This window comes from Sus scrofa, chromosome 17 (assembly GCF_000003025.6).
Source record: "Sus scrofa isolate TJ Tabasco breed Duroc chromosome 17, Sscrofa11.1, whole genome shotgun sequence".
Taxonomy (NCBI): domain Eukaryota; kingdom Metazoa; phylum Chordata; class Mammalia; order Artiodactyla; family Suidae; genus Sus; species Sus scrofa.
Window position 1 is genome coordinate 32,680,244 of NC_010459.5, and position 16,242 is coordinate 32,696,485.

The 16,242-nt window shown below is 40.4% G+C and overlaps 1 protein-coding gene across 3 annotated transcripts in view; it reads right to left on the minus strand.

The window, feature by feature from the left end:
* Window positions 1–16,242, minus strand: part of PTPRA (protein tyrosine phosphatase, receptor type A) — a 158,617-nt gene that overhangs the window by 41,750 nt on the left and 100,625 nt on the right. The window contains exon 5 of one of the 3 annotated variants that reach the window (XM_005672777.3): window positions 12,770–12,796. Within the exon in view, the coding sequence (XP_005672834.1) occupies window positions 12,770–12,796 (27 nt within the window). 3 annotated transcript variants of the gene reach the window in all.

Here is a 16,242-nt window from a genome sequence, read left to right on the forward strand (position 1 = left end):
CCTTAACAGCGTTAAATCAAAAAATATTTGTGGACCAGCAACTGTATTCCAGGCACTGTTCCAGATACTGGGAATAGAGAGGTGATCAAACAAACAGGTGAGGGAGGAAAGCAGAGGAAACTATTCATGAACAAGCCAATGATTTCAGATGGGAACAAGTGACAGGAAGAAAAAAAGGGTAAGGCGCTAGAGAGTGAAGGGTTTGGGGGAGGGAGCAGTGGTTGGCTATGTTAGAGCAGTTTGGAAGGTCTGAAGCACTAAGCACAGGTCTACGTGATGTGAAGTGAACCACATAAAGATCTGTGCAAAGACCTTTCTAGGCAGAGGGAATGGCGAGCACAATAGCCCTTAGGAGTTTGGTAGGTTCAACAAAAAGCACAAAGACCAGTTTCGGTATAAGATGTGGCTAGAGAGGTGGGCAGAAGCCAGAAGACTTAGGGGTTGAAGGCAATGGTAACGAATGTGGATTTCATTCTGAATGTGATGAGGAACGCTATGTGATTGGAGGGCTTTGAACAGGGAAGAGATATAAATGGATTTACATTCTTTTAAAAGATCAGCTAGTTAAACTGACTCATAAGCAACAGTCATGAGGTAGGAGGTAATCCAGAAGAATGTGCTGTCATGCAAGCTAAGAACAGAATTTTTCGAGGAGGAGGGAATAATTGACTCAATCAAACATGACCGCCAGATTAGGGGTAGGATGAAAACAGAGAAGAGAAACTGGACGCCATACTTTTTTTTTTTTTTGGTCTTTTTAGGGCCGCACCCACAGCATATGGAGGTTCCCAAGCTAGGGGTCGAATCAGGGCTGTAGCTGCCGGCCTACACCAGAGCCACAGCAACTCAGAATCCGACCTGCATCTGCGACCTATACTGCAACTTGCAGCATTGGTGGATCCTTAACCCATGGGAGTGGGGCCAGGGATCAAACCTGCATCCTCATGGATACTAGTTGGGTTCGTTACTGCTGAGCCACAACAAGAACTCCCTGATTTTCCTTCTGTCTCTCGGTTGCTCCATGTTGTATTCCCTAACTAGCTGTTCCTCTTCTAACACAAATCTCTAAATGTCTGTCCTTGGCTCTTCTCTATCTGGGTCTAAAAAATTTCCCTCACCATTCAGTAGCTAGCACTGCCATCCACCCACCCTGCTGCTCAAGTAAGAAATGTGGAAATCTCCTTAATTTCTTCCCCATGCTATCTTCTATATCCAATCCAGTTGCAAGTTATATGTCTTAGGGCTAAAACCAATAGCTCAAATTTGTCTGCCTTTTTTACTGTTCTATTGCCACCATTCTTGTTTGAATCTCTGTACTCTGTCAGCTGAATCACAGTAAGTCTCTGTCCTCTGCCAATCTATTTTCCAACAAGCAGGCAGAGTGATCTCTAAGAAAGCAGAGCAGATCATGTTCCCCTCTTATGTAAGATCTTTTGATGTTTTTCCAAGCCTTTAGAATGAAATCTAATATCCTTACCCTGGCCAATAACAACCTCCCACCAGCCTATGCCACAGCCGCAGCAACAGGGGATCTGAGCTGCATCTGCGACCTATACCACAGCTCATGGCAACGCCAGATCCTTAACCCACTGAGCAAAGCCAGGGATTGAACCCTCTATGGGGTTCCTAGTCGGATTCGCTTCCACTGTGCCACGACGCGAACTCCAGATCTTATTTTATTAGTCTCACAGAGTATTCTGTTATTTCACCTAATATCTCTTACACTTCGTAATTATATACTTATTTGCATATAGTTGATTAATGAGCGTCCCTCTTTAGACCACAATTTTTTCAAGGGCAAGGCAAACAAATCTCCTTTGCTTCTTACTATATTCGTAACACCTAACAGAGTAGCTACTAAACAAATACTGGACTACACTAAGTGAATGAATAAAATAACTAATGGCTTACCACGAAATACGTCTGTTCAATGCCAATCACATATACCAAGTATTAAAAGAAGGTCACTAGAGAGACATCTGGCTTGGAGTTCCCAAGCCATACATTTCTGACTAGTATCCAGATATGAGGACGCAGGTTTGATCCTGGCCTCGCTCAGCCGGTTAAGGATCAGGCATTGACGAGAACTGCGGCGTAGGTCCCAGACAAGGCTCAGATCTGGCATTGCTGTGGCTGTGATGCTGGCCAGCGGCTACAGCTCCGAATGGACCCCTAGCCTGGGAACCTCCATATGCCATGGGTGCAGCCCTAAAAAGACAAAACATCAACAAAAAAGAGATATCTGGCTCAAGAGAGTGAGCTGAAATATAATTTAATTTCTCTTTCCTCCCCAAAAGGACACTGGAATAATAGAAGAAATATAAAAATACTAATGAAATTAAAAAAGTGCATCTGGAAGGCAGCAAAGAGTGGCATCAGCAGACCAGAAACTTTGAGGGATTTCTGGAAGACAAAGCAGATGGGATTAGACTGCTGAAGAGATCAATCAGAGCTAAAGAATCTATAGCTGAAAGCTAAGTAGTAGTTCTACCAGTCTGAACCTGGAAAATACCTCAAGCTTAGAGTCAACCAGGATTGGGGATGAAAGTAGGCCTTGGAGTAGCAGGGTATTTAACAAAAGGCTTACCAACACTCCAAGGCCGAACAAGCTGTGGTGTCAGATGGAAAATCAGTGCTCTATGTAGAGTGGGGGTGTGCTGACGGCTTCTTTATTAAAAAAAAAAAAAAAAGTACATATATATATATATTTTATAACTTTTTATTATGAAAAACTTTCAAACCTATACAAGAGTAAAGAGAACACTAAAATGCCTGTATACTTGTCATTTCACTTTGACAATATCACTATATGTCAGTTTTTTTCACCTATACCAAGGTTTCTCAAGCCCATTCTAATAACATTAGGGGATAGGTAAGTCTCTGTTGTGGGGGGGCTGCAGTGCGTGCTGTAGGATGTTTAACAACATCTCTGGCCTCTAGCTATTAGATACCAGTAGCAAACCCCCAATTGTGATGACCAAAATCACCTTAGCCATTGCCAAGTGTTTTCTGAGGGGAAAATTACCCTGAGTGTTGAGAACCACTGGGCTATACCCACCCTACTGGATTACATTAAAGCAATTCTGAGACATATAATTTCAGCTGTAATTACTTCGGTAGGTAGCACTAAGAGATAAGGATTCTTAATAATCACAATACCCTGACCCTATTTAAAAAGGGGTACTATTTCTTGATACTAATTCCTTGATATAATCTAACATTCAGTTACTGTTTAAATATCACTGATGTCTTACAAATGTTTGTTTGTTTGTTTGTTTTGCTTTGGTTAAAATTGGCAGCCAGAGAGGATGCACTACTCTAGGTCCATGGAGGGTTTCCTGGGTGAGCCTAAAGATAGAGAAAGAACAAAGGTGGTGCCTGAGGTTATTTTAGGCAGTCACAAGAGATGAAGGAGGAGAAAAGCTCTGCTTTGTGTCCGACTTACTAAACCATGACTGAGCCCCCTGACTTAGGATATGTCCAGTTTGTGCTCCTGAAGGGATTACTGTGAGCAGTCTAATCCACTCAATGCTCCAGAGCCCTACAGGCAACCCCAACAAATACCAAGGACAGCAGAGTAATACAAGAAATAGAATAAACCTTTAAAAATATATTGCAGGGAGTTCCTATTGTGGTTCAGTGGTTAACAAACCCGACTAGCATCCATGAGGATGTAGGTTCGATCCCTGGCCTCACTTTGTGGGTTAAGGATCCGGCATTGCCGTGAGCTATGGTGTAGGTTGTAGACAAGGCTCCGATTCTGTGTTGCTGTGGCTGTGGTGCAGGCCGTCGGCTACAACTCTGATTTGACCCCTAGTCTGAGAATCTCCATATGCTGTAGGTACAGCCCTAAAAAGACAAAAAAAAAAATTAAAAAAATTAAAAAAAACTATATTGTAATTTATACGAAAGGACACTGCATTGATTTTTTTTTTAAATGCCACTATAAAAATGAGGAGCAATCTCACACCTATCAGGGTGGTTACTACAAAAAGTCCCAGAAAATAATAAATGTTGGCCAAGATGTGGAGAAACTGGAACCCTCGAGCACTGTTGGTTGAAACGTAAAATGGGATAGGTGCTGTGCAAACAGTATGGTGGTTCCACAAAAAATTAAAAATAGGAGTTCCTTGGTGGTTCAGCAGATTAAGGATCTGGCACTGTTACTGCTGTGGCTCTGGTTACCGCTGTGTTGCAGGTTTGATACCTGGCCCAAGAACTTCCGCATGCCATGCGTGTAGTCAAAAAAAAATTAGAAACAGAATTACCATATGATCCAGCAATTCCACTTTTGGGTACATGCCCCAAAGAATACATTCAGAAAATATCTGAAACAGTGGGACCAACAAAGGCTTGATTTCCAAAATATACAAACAGCTCATACAATTCAATTACATAAAAACAATAAAAAAATAAGATTAAAGTAGACATTTCTCCAAAGAAGACATACATTTGGTCAAAAAGCATATGGAAAGATGCTCATCATCATGACTACAATGAAGTATCACTTTACACCAATCAGAATGGTCATGATTAGGAAGTCTACAAATAACAAATGCTGGAGAGGGTATGGAGAAAAGGAAACCCTCCTACACAGTTGGTGTGAATGTAAATTGGTGCAGCCACTATGGAAAACTGTAGGGAGGTTCCTTAAAGAACTAAAAATAGAGTTGACATATGATCCAGCAAGTCCATTCCTGGGTATATAGCCAGAGAAAATCATAATGTGAAAAAATTCACTGTCAGCACCTATTTACAACAGCCACGACATGTAAGCAACCCAAATGCCCACTGACAGAGGAATGGATAAAGATGTGGTATATATACACACTGAAATACTTTACTCAGCCATAAAAAGAATGAAATAATGTAATTTGCAGCAACATGTATGGACCTAGAGATTATCATACTAAGTGAAGTCAAGTCAGAAAGAGAAAGACAAATACCATATTATATCACTTACATGTGGAATCTAATATAAGACACAAATAAAGTTATCTATGAAACAGAAACAAACTCACAGACATAGAGAACAGACTTGTGGTTGCCAAGGGAGAAAACGGGTGGGGAAAGGATGGGTGGGGGGTAGGGATTAACATGCAAGCTATTATATAGAGAATAAATAAACAAACAACATGCTGCTGTACAGCACAGGGAACTATAGTCAATATCCTGATAAGCCATGATAGAAGGAATATGTATATATATATGTATAACTGAATCTCTTTGCTGTACACCTGAAACACAACACTGTAAGTCAACTATACTTCAATTATGAACTCATGTTCATAACATCAGTCACAATAGCTGAAATGCAGAAGCAACCAAATGTTCACTGACAGATGAAGAGATAAACAAAATGTAGTATACTATATATAATGAAATATTTTTAGTCTTAAAAAGGAAGGAAGTCTCCCAAGGCAATAGAGATAAAAACAAAAATAAACAAATGGGACCTACTCAAACGTACAAGCTTTTGCACAGCAAAGAAAATCATTAAAAAAAGAAAAACACACACACAAAAAGCCTACAGAATGGGAGAAAATATTTGCAAATAATGCAACCAACAAGGGCTTAATCTCAAAAATGTACAAACAACTCATACAACTCAACAACAAAAAAACCCAATCGAAGGAGAAGAGAGTTCCTGTTGTAGCTCAGTGGTAACAAACCTGACTAGTACCCATGAGGATATGGGTTCAATCCCTGGGCTCATTCAGTGGGTTAAGGATCCCACATTGCCTTGAGCTGTGGTGCAGGTTACAGATGTGGCTCAGATCCCCATTGCTGTGGCTGTGGCATAGGCCAGCAGCTGCAGCTCTGATTCCACCCCTAGCCTGGGAAGTTCCATATGCCAAAGGTGTGGACCGAAAAAGCAAAAAAAAAAAGAGGGGGGAGCAGAAGACCTAAAGAGACATTTCTCCAAAGAAGACATACAGATGGCCTGTAGGTACATGAAAAGATGCTCAATATCATTAATTATTAGAGCAATGCAAATCAAAACTAACAATGAGGTACAACCTCACAACAGTCAGAATGGCCATCATTAAAAAGTCTACAAATAGGAGTTCCCATTGTGGTGCAGTGGTTAATGAATCCGACTAGGAACCACGAGGTTGTGGGTTCGATCCCTGGCCTTGCTCAGTGGGTTAAAGATCTGGCGTTGCGGTGAGCTGTGGTGTAGGTTGCAGACACAGCTTGGATCCTGTGTTGCTGTGGCCCTGGCATAGGCCGGCAGCTACAGCTCCGATTGAACCCCTGGCCTGGGAACCTCCACATGCCGCGGGAGCGGATCAAGAAAAGGCAAAAAGACAAAAATAAATAAATAAATAAACTAAATAAAAAATAAAAAGGAAGAAACATATGCTACCATATATGGATGAACCGTGAAGACAACATGCTAAGTGAGTAAGCCAGTCACAAAAAGACAAATACATTATGATTCCATTATATGAGCTACTAAGAGTAATGAAATTCACAGAAACAGAAAGTTTAAGGTGTACAGCATAAAAATCTGACTTACATCATGAAATGATCACAGTAAGTTTAGTGAACATCCATGATCTCGTACAGATACAAAATTTAAATAGAAAAAATTTTGTCTTGCGATGACCTCTTAGGATTAACAACTTTCATATTTAACATACAGCAGAGTTAATTATATTTATTACGTTGTACCTTACATTCCTCATACTAATTTATCTTACACTGGAAGTCTACCTTTTGTGTTTTTGTTTTTTTAGGGTTGCATCCGTGGCATATGGAGGTTCCCAAGCTAGGTTCCCAGCTTCCAGTAGAAGCTATAGCCACTGGCCTACACCACAGCCACAGCAATGCCAGATCCGAGCAGCATCTGTGACCTACGCCACAGATCACAGCAACACCGGATCCTTAACCCACTGAGTGAGGCCAGGGATCAAACCTGTGTCCTCATGGAGTGTAGTCATATTTGTTTCCACTGAGCCAACAGGAACTGTGTGTTTTTTTTTTGGTTTTTTGTTTTTTTTTTTTGCTTTCTGGGGCCACAGCTGTGGCATGTGGAAGTTCCCAGGCTAGGGGTCGAATTGGAGCTGCAGGTGCCAGCCACAGCTACAGCCACAGCAATGCCAGACCTGAGCTACATCTGCAACCTACACCACAGTTCACGGCAATGCCAGATCCTTAAGCCACTGATCAGGGCCAGGGATCGAATCCTATCCTCATGAGTACTAGTCAGGTTCATTATACTGAGCCACAATGGGAACTCCCATAGAAGCCTGTACCCTTTGACTCCCTTCATCCAATGTTCCCACCCACTACCCTCTCCATGCCTCTGGTAACCATAAAATTATCTCTTTTTCCTAAGAGTGTATTTGTTGGAAAAATAACACTTCTTTGTTTTATCATTTTTTAAAGTTTTATTGAAGTATAGTTAATTTACAATGTTTCCAGTGCTTTGTTAACTCTCCAAAGCTTTCAGGCCAGAACAGTCCTCTATCATAAAAGTCAGATTTTACCTCTTGACATCTGAATTACACCCATGTTTTTGATATAGTTAAAGACAACGCAGGGAGTTCCCTGGTGGACTAGTGGTTAGAATTCAGCACTTTCACCACTGTGGCCTAAGTTTAATCCCTGGACTGGGAACTGAGATCTCACATCAAGACAAGACAGATATTCTGTGATAATCTATATGGGGAAGGAATCTGAAAAAGAATGGATGCGTGTGAATGTATCATTTTATTGCACAGCAGAAATTGTGACAATATTGTAAATCAACTACACTTCAATAAAACTTAAAAAAAAAAGACAATACAGATAGTAAAGATGTCCCTAGGGCTACATGGGCAAAGGAGACTCAGATCTATTAAGAAAGCAGGAGAGAATTTACAGCTCCTTGTATCAAATCTCAGACTTGACGATGGGCTCAGAATCAAGTCACCCTCCTAGGGCTCCTCCCAATCTGGACAGACACATAATGTCATCATGTTTAGCCTTGTCCTGATCTGGGCCCTCTGGAGAGGTGGCCTTGCATGATACAGGCAAGGCAGGAACAGTGGTCCATTCCCTGCCACGCCCACCCCCACCCTCCATCCCCCAACCATCCATTCTAAGCAAAAAAAAATTCACTTCCTAGACTCAGACCACAGGGCATCATTTTAAAAGTACTAAAACGGTGGTCTGGGACAATAGTTATCTATTTGCTTATATTCCCTTTCCAAGAAAACAAAGGGTCACATTATTCTAAGGGCTCACGTGTAGACAAGTGAGACACCCAAGGACTTAAAACACACCTTGGTCAAATAATCAGTGAAGTAAAAGCCATCCTCCTTTAGCCTCAATTTCTAAGGCCCATTTTTTTTTCTTGTCGCCACACTTTTTGGTAGAAGTATTTATCAATTCTCAAAGGCATTAGTTTTAAGTGCTTCCTTTTAAATTACTAAGTGCTCTAAAAACAGCTTCAAGAGCCCGAACCTCTGGGCTGAAACCAATCACTGTTGTCTTGGGCAAAATTACCATTTGGAGCCCTATATTTCTATTGCTCATCCATCTTCCAGAGGACCTCTGGAGTTATCTTTTTAAAACAAAAATCTGACTGTGTCATGCCCTTTCTTATCACCAGGAGACACTGGGACTCCTGAGCTCAATGCACCACTGCGGAGGCCACCACCACTTCCCAACACATGCACATCAACCATGCATGGCTCCTCAAACATGTCTCCTTGCTTTTACCCCTATCCAGTGATCATTTTCCTAAGTACCATATTAATTTAAACTGCCAATATCTCACCTTCATGCCTCCCCCCCCACCAGTATAGTGAGTCTTTTAAGCTCTCTTCATAGCACTTTGTATGGTATATCTAATAGCAGGTAGCTGAGTGGACTTTTTGAGTCTTGGTGTTCACAAGTTTCTTCCATGAGACAGGGAACTTTTTTTTTCTTCCTTTCTGGATTCCTCAGCACTTCACAGGTGCTGAATGAATATATGATTAAAAAGGTGCTTGGGGAAAGCCATCATAAACGAAGTTGACGTAATAATGTCACTTACTATGATAATCCCCCAAAATCTCTTTAACAAGAACATCAACCCCATTCTAGACCCCAAATCTAGCACAATATTGAAGGAAAAAGCCAGAGAGCAGGTGATCTGATCTGAGGCTAAAAAACTTTAAGGAGCCTCTGCAGTGTAACAGAACGTTTATCTTGCCTGATTCTAGAACTCTTTCATTCAAGGACTCCTTCACAAATATTAATAGTGTACTACTCCAGATATTAAAAATACCTCAGTTACATAAATTATTATATCTAAAATAATTTAAAGTATAGTTAGAAAAGCCTTATCCTGTGTTCTTGCTATTTAAGAAATATCAGTTATAAGTTCTTCATGTGATACCCTAATTTAAAAAACTACTGGGATCCTGCTGTGGCACAGTAGGTTAAGCATCCAACTGCAGCAGGTTGGAGGTGTGGGTTTGATCCCCAGCCTGGTGCAGTGGGTTAAAGGATCTGGCATTGCCACAGCTGCCGCTTGGGTTGAAGCTGCAGCTCAGATTCACTCCCTGGCCCAGGAACTTCTCCGTATCACGGGCCATAAAGAAAAGAGTTATGGTAGTTTTATGGTAGTAAGCTGCAGGGTGACTCTGCCTTGGGAGGCCAAGAAGTGCCCTTGTTTCCATGAATTCCGATTGAAGGACAGATTCCTGATCCTCTTAGTCTCCCATCTAATTAACAGTAACGGAAACAGTGATGGTGGTGGTAGGAGTTGCTGAACAACTGCTATATGCTGACCAAGCACTAGGCCAAGCACTAGTTCAATGATACTCCATTCCTCGCAACAACCCTATGAAGGAAATTCTGTTTCCACCCTATCTTGCAAATGGCAAAAGGAGGCACAGGAATTAAATACCTACCCCACCCTGCTGGTAAGTGGTAGAGTCAACAAACTCAGGTGGTCTAGCTCCAAAGCCCAAGTGTTATTTAACCACTGCATATACTACCTCTCCAAATACTCTACTATGCCATTCACTCCCCAGCCTTAATGCATATATCAAAACCATTCAATAGCATTTTCTTAGATGGGACAATTGCTATGAATGGGAGCAGGCATCGCTGTCTTGCTCAAACTTTAAGAGAACAATAGCAGTTATTACAGATTCTCCTCCAGGACTGAAGAACCCATCACCCAGCTGCTGGGAGGGTCAGCAGCTAATGGCTCTCAGCCAAGTCTTTCCCTAGGAACTGCCCTTAGCCCAAGAGAGTACCCAGACCCAGGGAGAGCCTCCCTCCCACCCTATTCTACCTCCAGAGTTTCCTGTGGGACTGGCTGATAGCCTTTCTCCAACCACATGGCATCTCATTTCCTCCCTTTATCCAATACTTCACTGCCTGACAGGTGCTGCATGGGAGTCTCCATCTCAGAGTCAATTTCCCATAGAACAAAACTAATAAAACTGAGATATAAAACTAGTGAAGACTAAATATTGACCAGAGAATATACGTATGACCACAGACTTCTTGGTGAAGAGGTACTTGGTAGATAATGCCAGAATTGGATCTAATCCATTACTATATATTACACAAATCATCCAAATTAACACCAGTGAAAATGTTTTAAAAGCAAAGCTGGCTACAGACGGACAAATATTGTATAATTTCACTGAAATGAGACACACAGAATAGATAAATTAGATGGTAGTGATGACTGCACAACAATGTGAATATACTTAATACCACTGAACTGCGTGGTAAAAATGATAAATTTTATATTATTTATATTTTTCAAAATTAGGGAAAGCCTAGCTCTACTGAAATAATTTAGAAGACATTAAAAAAATAATGCACATGAGAAAATTATCAGTTTCTTCGACTTTGAAAGAAAAGAAGCAAAGCTGATTGCCTCCTTTCTTCTCTCTCCTTTATTTTTTTGGCCGTGCCCATGGCATGTGTAAGTTCTCAGGTCAGGGATTGAACCTGCACCACTGTAGCACTTGAGCTGCTGTGGTGACACCAGATCCTTAACCCACTGTGCCACAGGGAACTCCTCTCTTCCTCTCTTTATATTCTTTTATGCTCTGTCAATTAAAACACCAGCTATTGCTGTTCAAAAGTATCCAAAAGGCCAATGCAAAAAAATTTCTAACCCTTGGCTAATTTTCTGATGGCCTAGTGGGTTAAGGATCTGGTACTGTCACTGCTGTGACACAAGTTCAACCCCTGGCCCGGGAACTTCTGCATGCCGTAGGCACAGGCAAAATAAATTAAGAAAAAAAATTTTTTTCTAACCCTTAATCATCTAAATACCATTTGCTTATTATTAGCAAACCCATTATAATGCAAATGTTTCAAAACAATAGCCTCATTTCTCAAAAAGCACTTGACTTTATGTATGCCTCTTCATTTTCCTGTTTGGTCAAAAGCAATTATCAAAATTATTTTTTAAACTTAAAAAGACTTACCAAAAAAAAAAAAAAAAAAAAAAAAAAAAAAAGGTAAAAAAAAAGGAGTTCCCCTTGTGGCGCAGTGGTTAACGAATCCGACTAGGAACCATGAGGTTGCGGGTTCGGTCCCTGCTCTTGCTCAGTGGGTTGACAATCTGGCGTTGCTGTGAGCTGTGGTGTAGGTTGCAGACACGGCTCAGATCCCGCGTTGCTGTGGCTCTGGCATAGGCCGGTGGCTACAGCTCCGATTCAACCCCTAGCCTGGGAACCTCCATATGCCGCGGGAGTGGCCCAAGAAATAGCAAAAAGACAAAAAAAAAAAAGACTTACTATATTAGTATGTCTCAATTAGTAAGAATCTAGATAATTAAGGTAATTTATTTCTTTTTAATCATAATATTGAAACTACTCAAATCCCTATTAGTCAGCTATGTAAAACGGGTAATATCTGGGGCAAGGAAAAGGCTGAAGAGTAAGAAAAGGCTAAGCAGAGCGAGGAATCATAGATCTCATGTTTAATTTTGAAGGCTACCACTTTGACTTTTGCTGTACAGAGTATCTACTTTTCTGATTCAAATGTTCCCTACTTAATGCGACTTCATAAGCCTTCAAGTAATCCATTACTTACGCAGGAGAAACTGTGCATGGTTAAATAATGGAATCAGAAAATATCTCAAAAAGTCTGATAGATAAAATAGGAAATCCATGAAAAAACTGCTTCCCAGATTAATATTTTCCAAACTCAAATGCAATGACCATTTCTTAGGCTGTTGGATAATCTACTTTACCCTCTTTAACGGTAGCCTTTCTATGGTCATAGGCAAAATGTGTCATTTCTATACATGCGTACCCATGATTTCTCTTCTCCAGTGAATAGGGGTACAGCAGTCCTGCTTAGACCTCTGACACAGCATCTCCAGCCACAGGGACTTTATACCAGAGGGCTGAAAATTCATAAGACCCATATAAAGTGACAAAAGGTTGACATTTTATAGATGAGGGAAAAAAACAACAAAAAGCTAGGGTGTTTAAAGGTAATCAAAGGAAAAAAATTAACAATGGTGTGGAAATTATAGCTTAATATCATCAAAGGATAATATTAACAAGGTATTGTGATAAAGACACAGCTGTTTATAATACATCATAGCTCTTGGAATCTGTAATCTACATTTAAAAATATAATGAATATTTGTTTCTGTTACTCCTATCCATGGGGTTAATATGGAAACAATGCAAGGAAAAGTAAACACATAACAACCAGAGATGCACAAGGTTACTACAGACTGTGAGCAGAGGAAACACAAATATCGTACACTGTAAAAAGGACAACAGACACAAGGTGAATAGCTCACCTCTTCTGTCCTTCGAGTCAGAATTACCTGTGTAATAAGTAAAAAATAGAAACATTCACTCAGATTAAAGAAAAACATTATTATTCAACCTAAGGTAAGACAAAATAAGCTCTAGGAATAGGGATACTTTCCCTCTGTATATGTAGGGGCTAGAACGAGACAGCCTCCAACCTCTGGGAAATAAGATTGCCCAGACTCACCAAACTTTTATCAATGGTTTGCCCTTCTCCCTGAGTGCAAAAACAATGCAGTATCAATATACATAAAAAGCACAAGAACACAAAGAGAAACACAAACACAATGGTTCTTGTGGTCTTTATGTCTTTCTGGGCCATTAAAATGCAACAGGGCAAAGTTAGAAATATAAAAGACCTAAATGATAATAGATAATAAAATCTAATTGGCATAGGCTAAACTCCATATACTAATAGAGAAAATCTTTTCTAAGGCTTATGGAATATCCACAAGCCCTGATAAATTCCTCATAGTAGAAACAGTACAGATAATATTCCTTTATTATAATGCAATACAACTAGAAATTTAAAAAGTAGGGAAACACTTGAAAATTAAAACCAAAACCAAGCAACAGAGTTCCCACTGTGGCTCAGCAGAAACAAACTCGACTAGTATCCATGAGGATGCAAGTTCGATCGCTGGCCTTGCTCAGTGAGTCAAGGAGCCAGCTTTGTCTTGAGCTGTGGTGCAGGTCAAAGACGAGGCTCGGATCTGGCATTGCTGTAGCTGTGGTGTAGGCCAGCAGCTGCAGCTCCAATTTGACCCCTTAGCCGGGAACTTCCATATGCCACAGGTGCGGCCCTAAAATCAAACTACAAAATATCTAAAAAAATCACAAATCACACTTGTGGCACAATCTATCAACTTGTCCTCAATATCAATCAGTCTCTTCCCCTTCTCGCCTTTGGTAGGAACATTGCCCCCTCTTTAGATGACCATAAAGCTGCCCAGTTAGATTCTACGTGTAGTCATATGAAGAATTCCAATCAATGGGAGGTGAACACAAGTGACGAGAATTCCAATCAATGGGAGGTGAACACAAGTGATGAATTTTAGTGTGTCTTTGTCAGGGCAGCTTAGACCACAACCTAACTAATACAACTACCTATAGGAAAACTTATGGGCTACGGCTAAAGCAGTGCTTATAAAAAAAGCATAGCATTAAATTATACCAAATAAATATAAATGAAACATTCAATTCAGGAAGACAGAAAAAGCACAAAATAAATCTCAGAAAAAATATGAAAAAAAGAAATGAATGAAATAAAAACTAAAAAAATGACAGAATTAATAAATACACAATAGCAGCTCTTTGGAAGAAAAAAGCAACAAACCATGAAATAGATAAATCTAAAGTTAGTCAGGATTTCCCGCTGTGGCTCAGATGGTTAACGAATCTGACTAGGAACCGTGAGGTTCCGGGTTTGATCCCTGGCCTTGCTCAATGGGTTAAGGATCCGGTGTTGCCGTGAGCTATGGTGTAGGTCACAGACGAGGCTCGGCTCCCAAGTTGCTGTGACTGTGGTGTAGGCTGGCGGCTACAGCTCCAATTAGACCCCTAGCCTGGAAACCTCCATATGCTGTGGGAGCGGCCCTAGAAAAGGCAAAAAGACAAAAAAATAAAAAAAAGAAAGTTAGTCAACCTATACAGGAAAGAGAGATCTAAATATATAAAATAAGAAATATTCATAGTTACGTAAAAAGTTTGAAATGACTTACAAATATCAGTGGGAAAATCTGAAATAATATCAAACAAAATGCAACAGTTCATTTAAGAAAAATACAAGACCAAATGGAGCTGTTTTTGCAGGAATGTAAGCAGGGTTCAAAATTAGGACATCTATTAGTATGAGATTCATTGCAGCATAAGATAAAAGAAGACAAAAATATCATACAGATCTTGCTCACTGGTGCTGAACAAGAAAAAGGCAGAAGTTAACATTTCTTGGAGTTCCCGTCGTGGCACAGTGGTCAATGAATCCGACTAGGAACCATGAGGTTTCGGGTTCTATCCCTGGCCTTGCTCAGTGGGATAAGGATCCAGCGTTGCCGTGAGCTGTGGTGTAGGTTGCAGACACGGCTCGGATCCCACGTTGCTGTGGCTCTGGTGTAGGCCGGTGGCTACAGCTCCGATTGGACCCCTAGCCTGGGAACCTCCAAATGCCGTGGGAGCGGCCCCAAAGAAATAGCAAAAAGACAAAAAAAAAAAAAAAAAAAAAGTTAACATTTCTTGACAGAAATGCTCCTTAAAACAGGAATAAATTAATAAATCCTGAACATAATAAATACATTTATCTCAATCTGAGTCAGTACTATGTTTAACAAAAAAACCACCTAGAGCAACCAACCTCCTTAGAGTCAGGTACAAAACAAGGCTGTCTACTTCTACCACTGTTTCCTAATTTTGTTCTAGAGGTATTCACCAATTCACTTAAACAGAAGAAGGAAAGAGATCTAAAAATCTGGAAGAGATATTTGCAGATGAAATGATTTGAAGACTTAAAGATTATTGTAGAAAATTATGCCAAACACCAAGGAAGTTAGTTAAAATGATCAGGATAAAAATATACCTTAAAAAAAAAGTCAATGGCCTTATGGTGTTCAGCTAAAACTAAAAACAATGTTATATTGTCAATTATATCTTAATTTTTAAAAAATCGATAGGTTTTGGAGTTCCCGTCGTGGCTCAGAGGAAACAAATCTGACTAGCATTCATGAGGACAAAGGTTCGATCCACGACCTCAGTGGGTTAAGGATCCAGCGTTGCTATGAGCTGTGGTGTAGGTCGCAGATGTGGCTTGGATCCGCTGGTGCTGTGGCCCTGGCATAGGCCCTAGCCCGGGAAACTCTATAAGCTGCCGGTGCGGCCCTAAAAAGACCAAAAAAACCAAAAAAACAAAAACAAACAAACAAACAAAAAACATCGATAGGTTTCATATCCCCAACAGCAGCCAGTTAGAAGGCATAATATTCTATCTATACTAATAAAAACCAAAAAACAACAAAACAAAAACTTTTGAAATATTTAGAAATAATTATTGCTGAACATGTGCAACACAAGTGGTGAGAAACACAAAATAAAAGACTTTGGCAAATGCAACATGCAGCATTTTTGGATAAGAAGACTTAAATACATCAACTGATCCTGTTAATCTAAACCTAGAATCATCAAAAAAAACTTTTCTCCGGTCATACAATAAATTGATTCTTTTTTTTTGTTTCACTTGGCATATGAAAGTCCCAGGCTGGGAGCCGAATTGGAGCTACAGCTGCCAGCCACAGCCACAGCAATGCCGGATCCAAGCCACCTCTGTGACCTACACCACAGCTCACAGCAACGCTAGATCCCCAACCCACTGAGTGAGGCCAGGGATCGAACCCCCATCCTCATGGATACCAGTTGGATTTGTTTCTACTGCACCACAAATGGGAACTCCCAATAAACTGATTCTAACGTT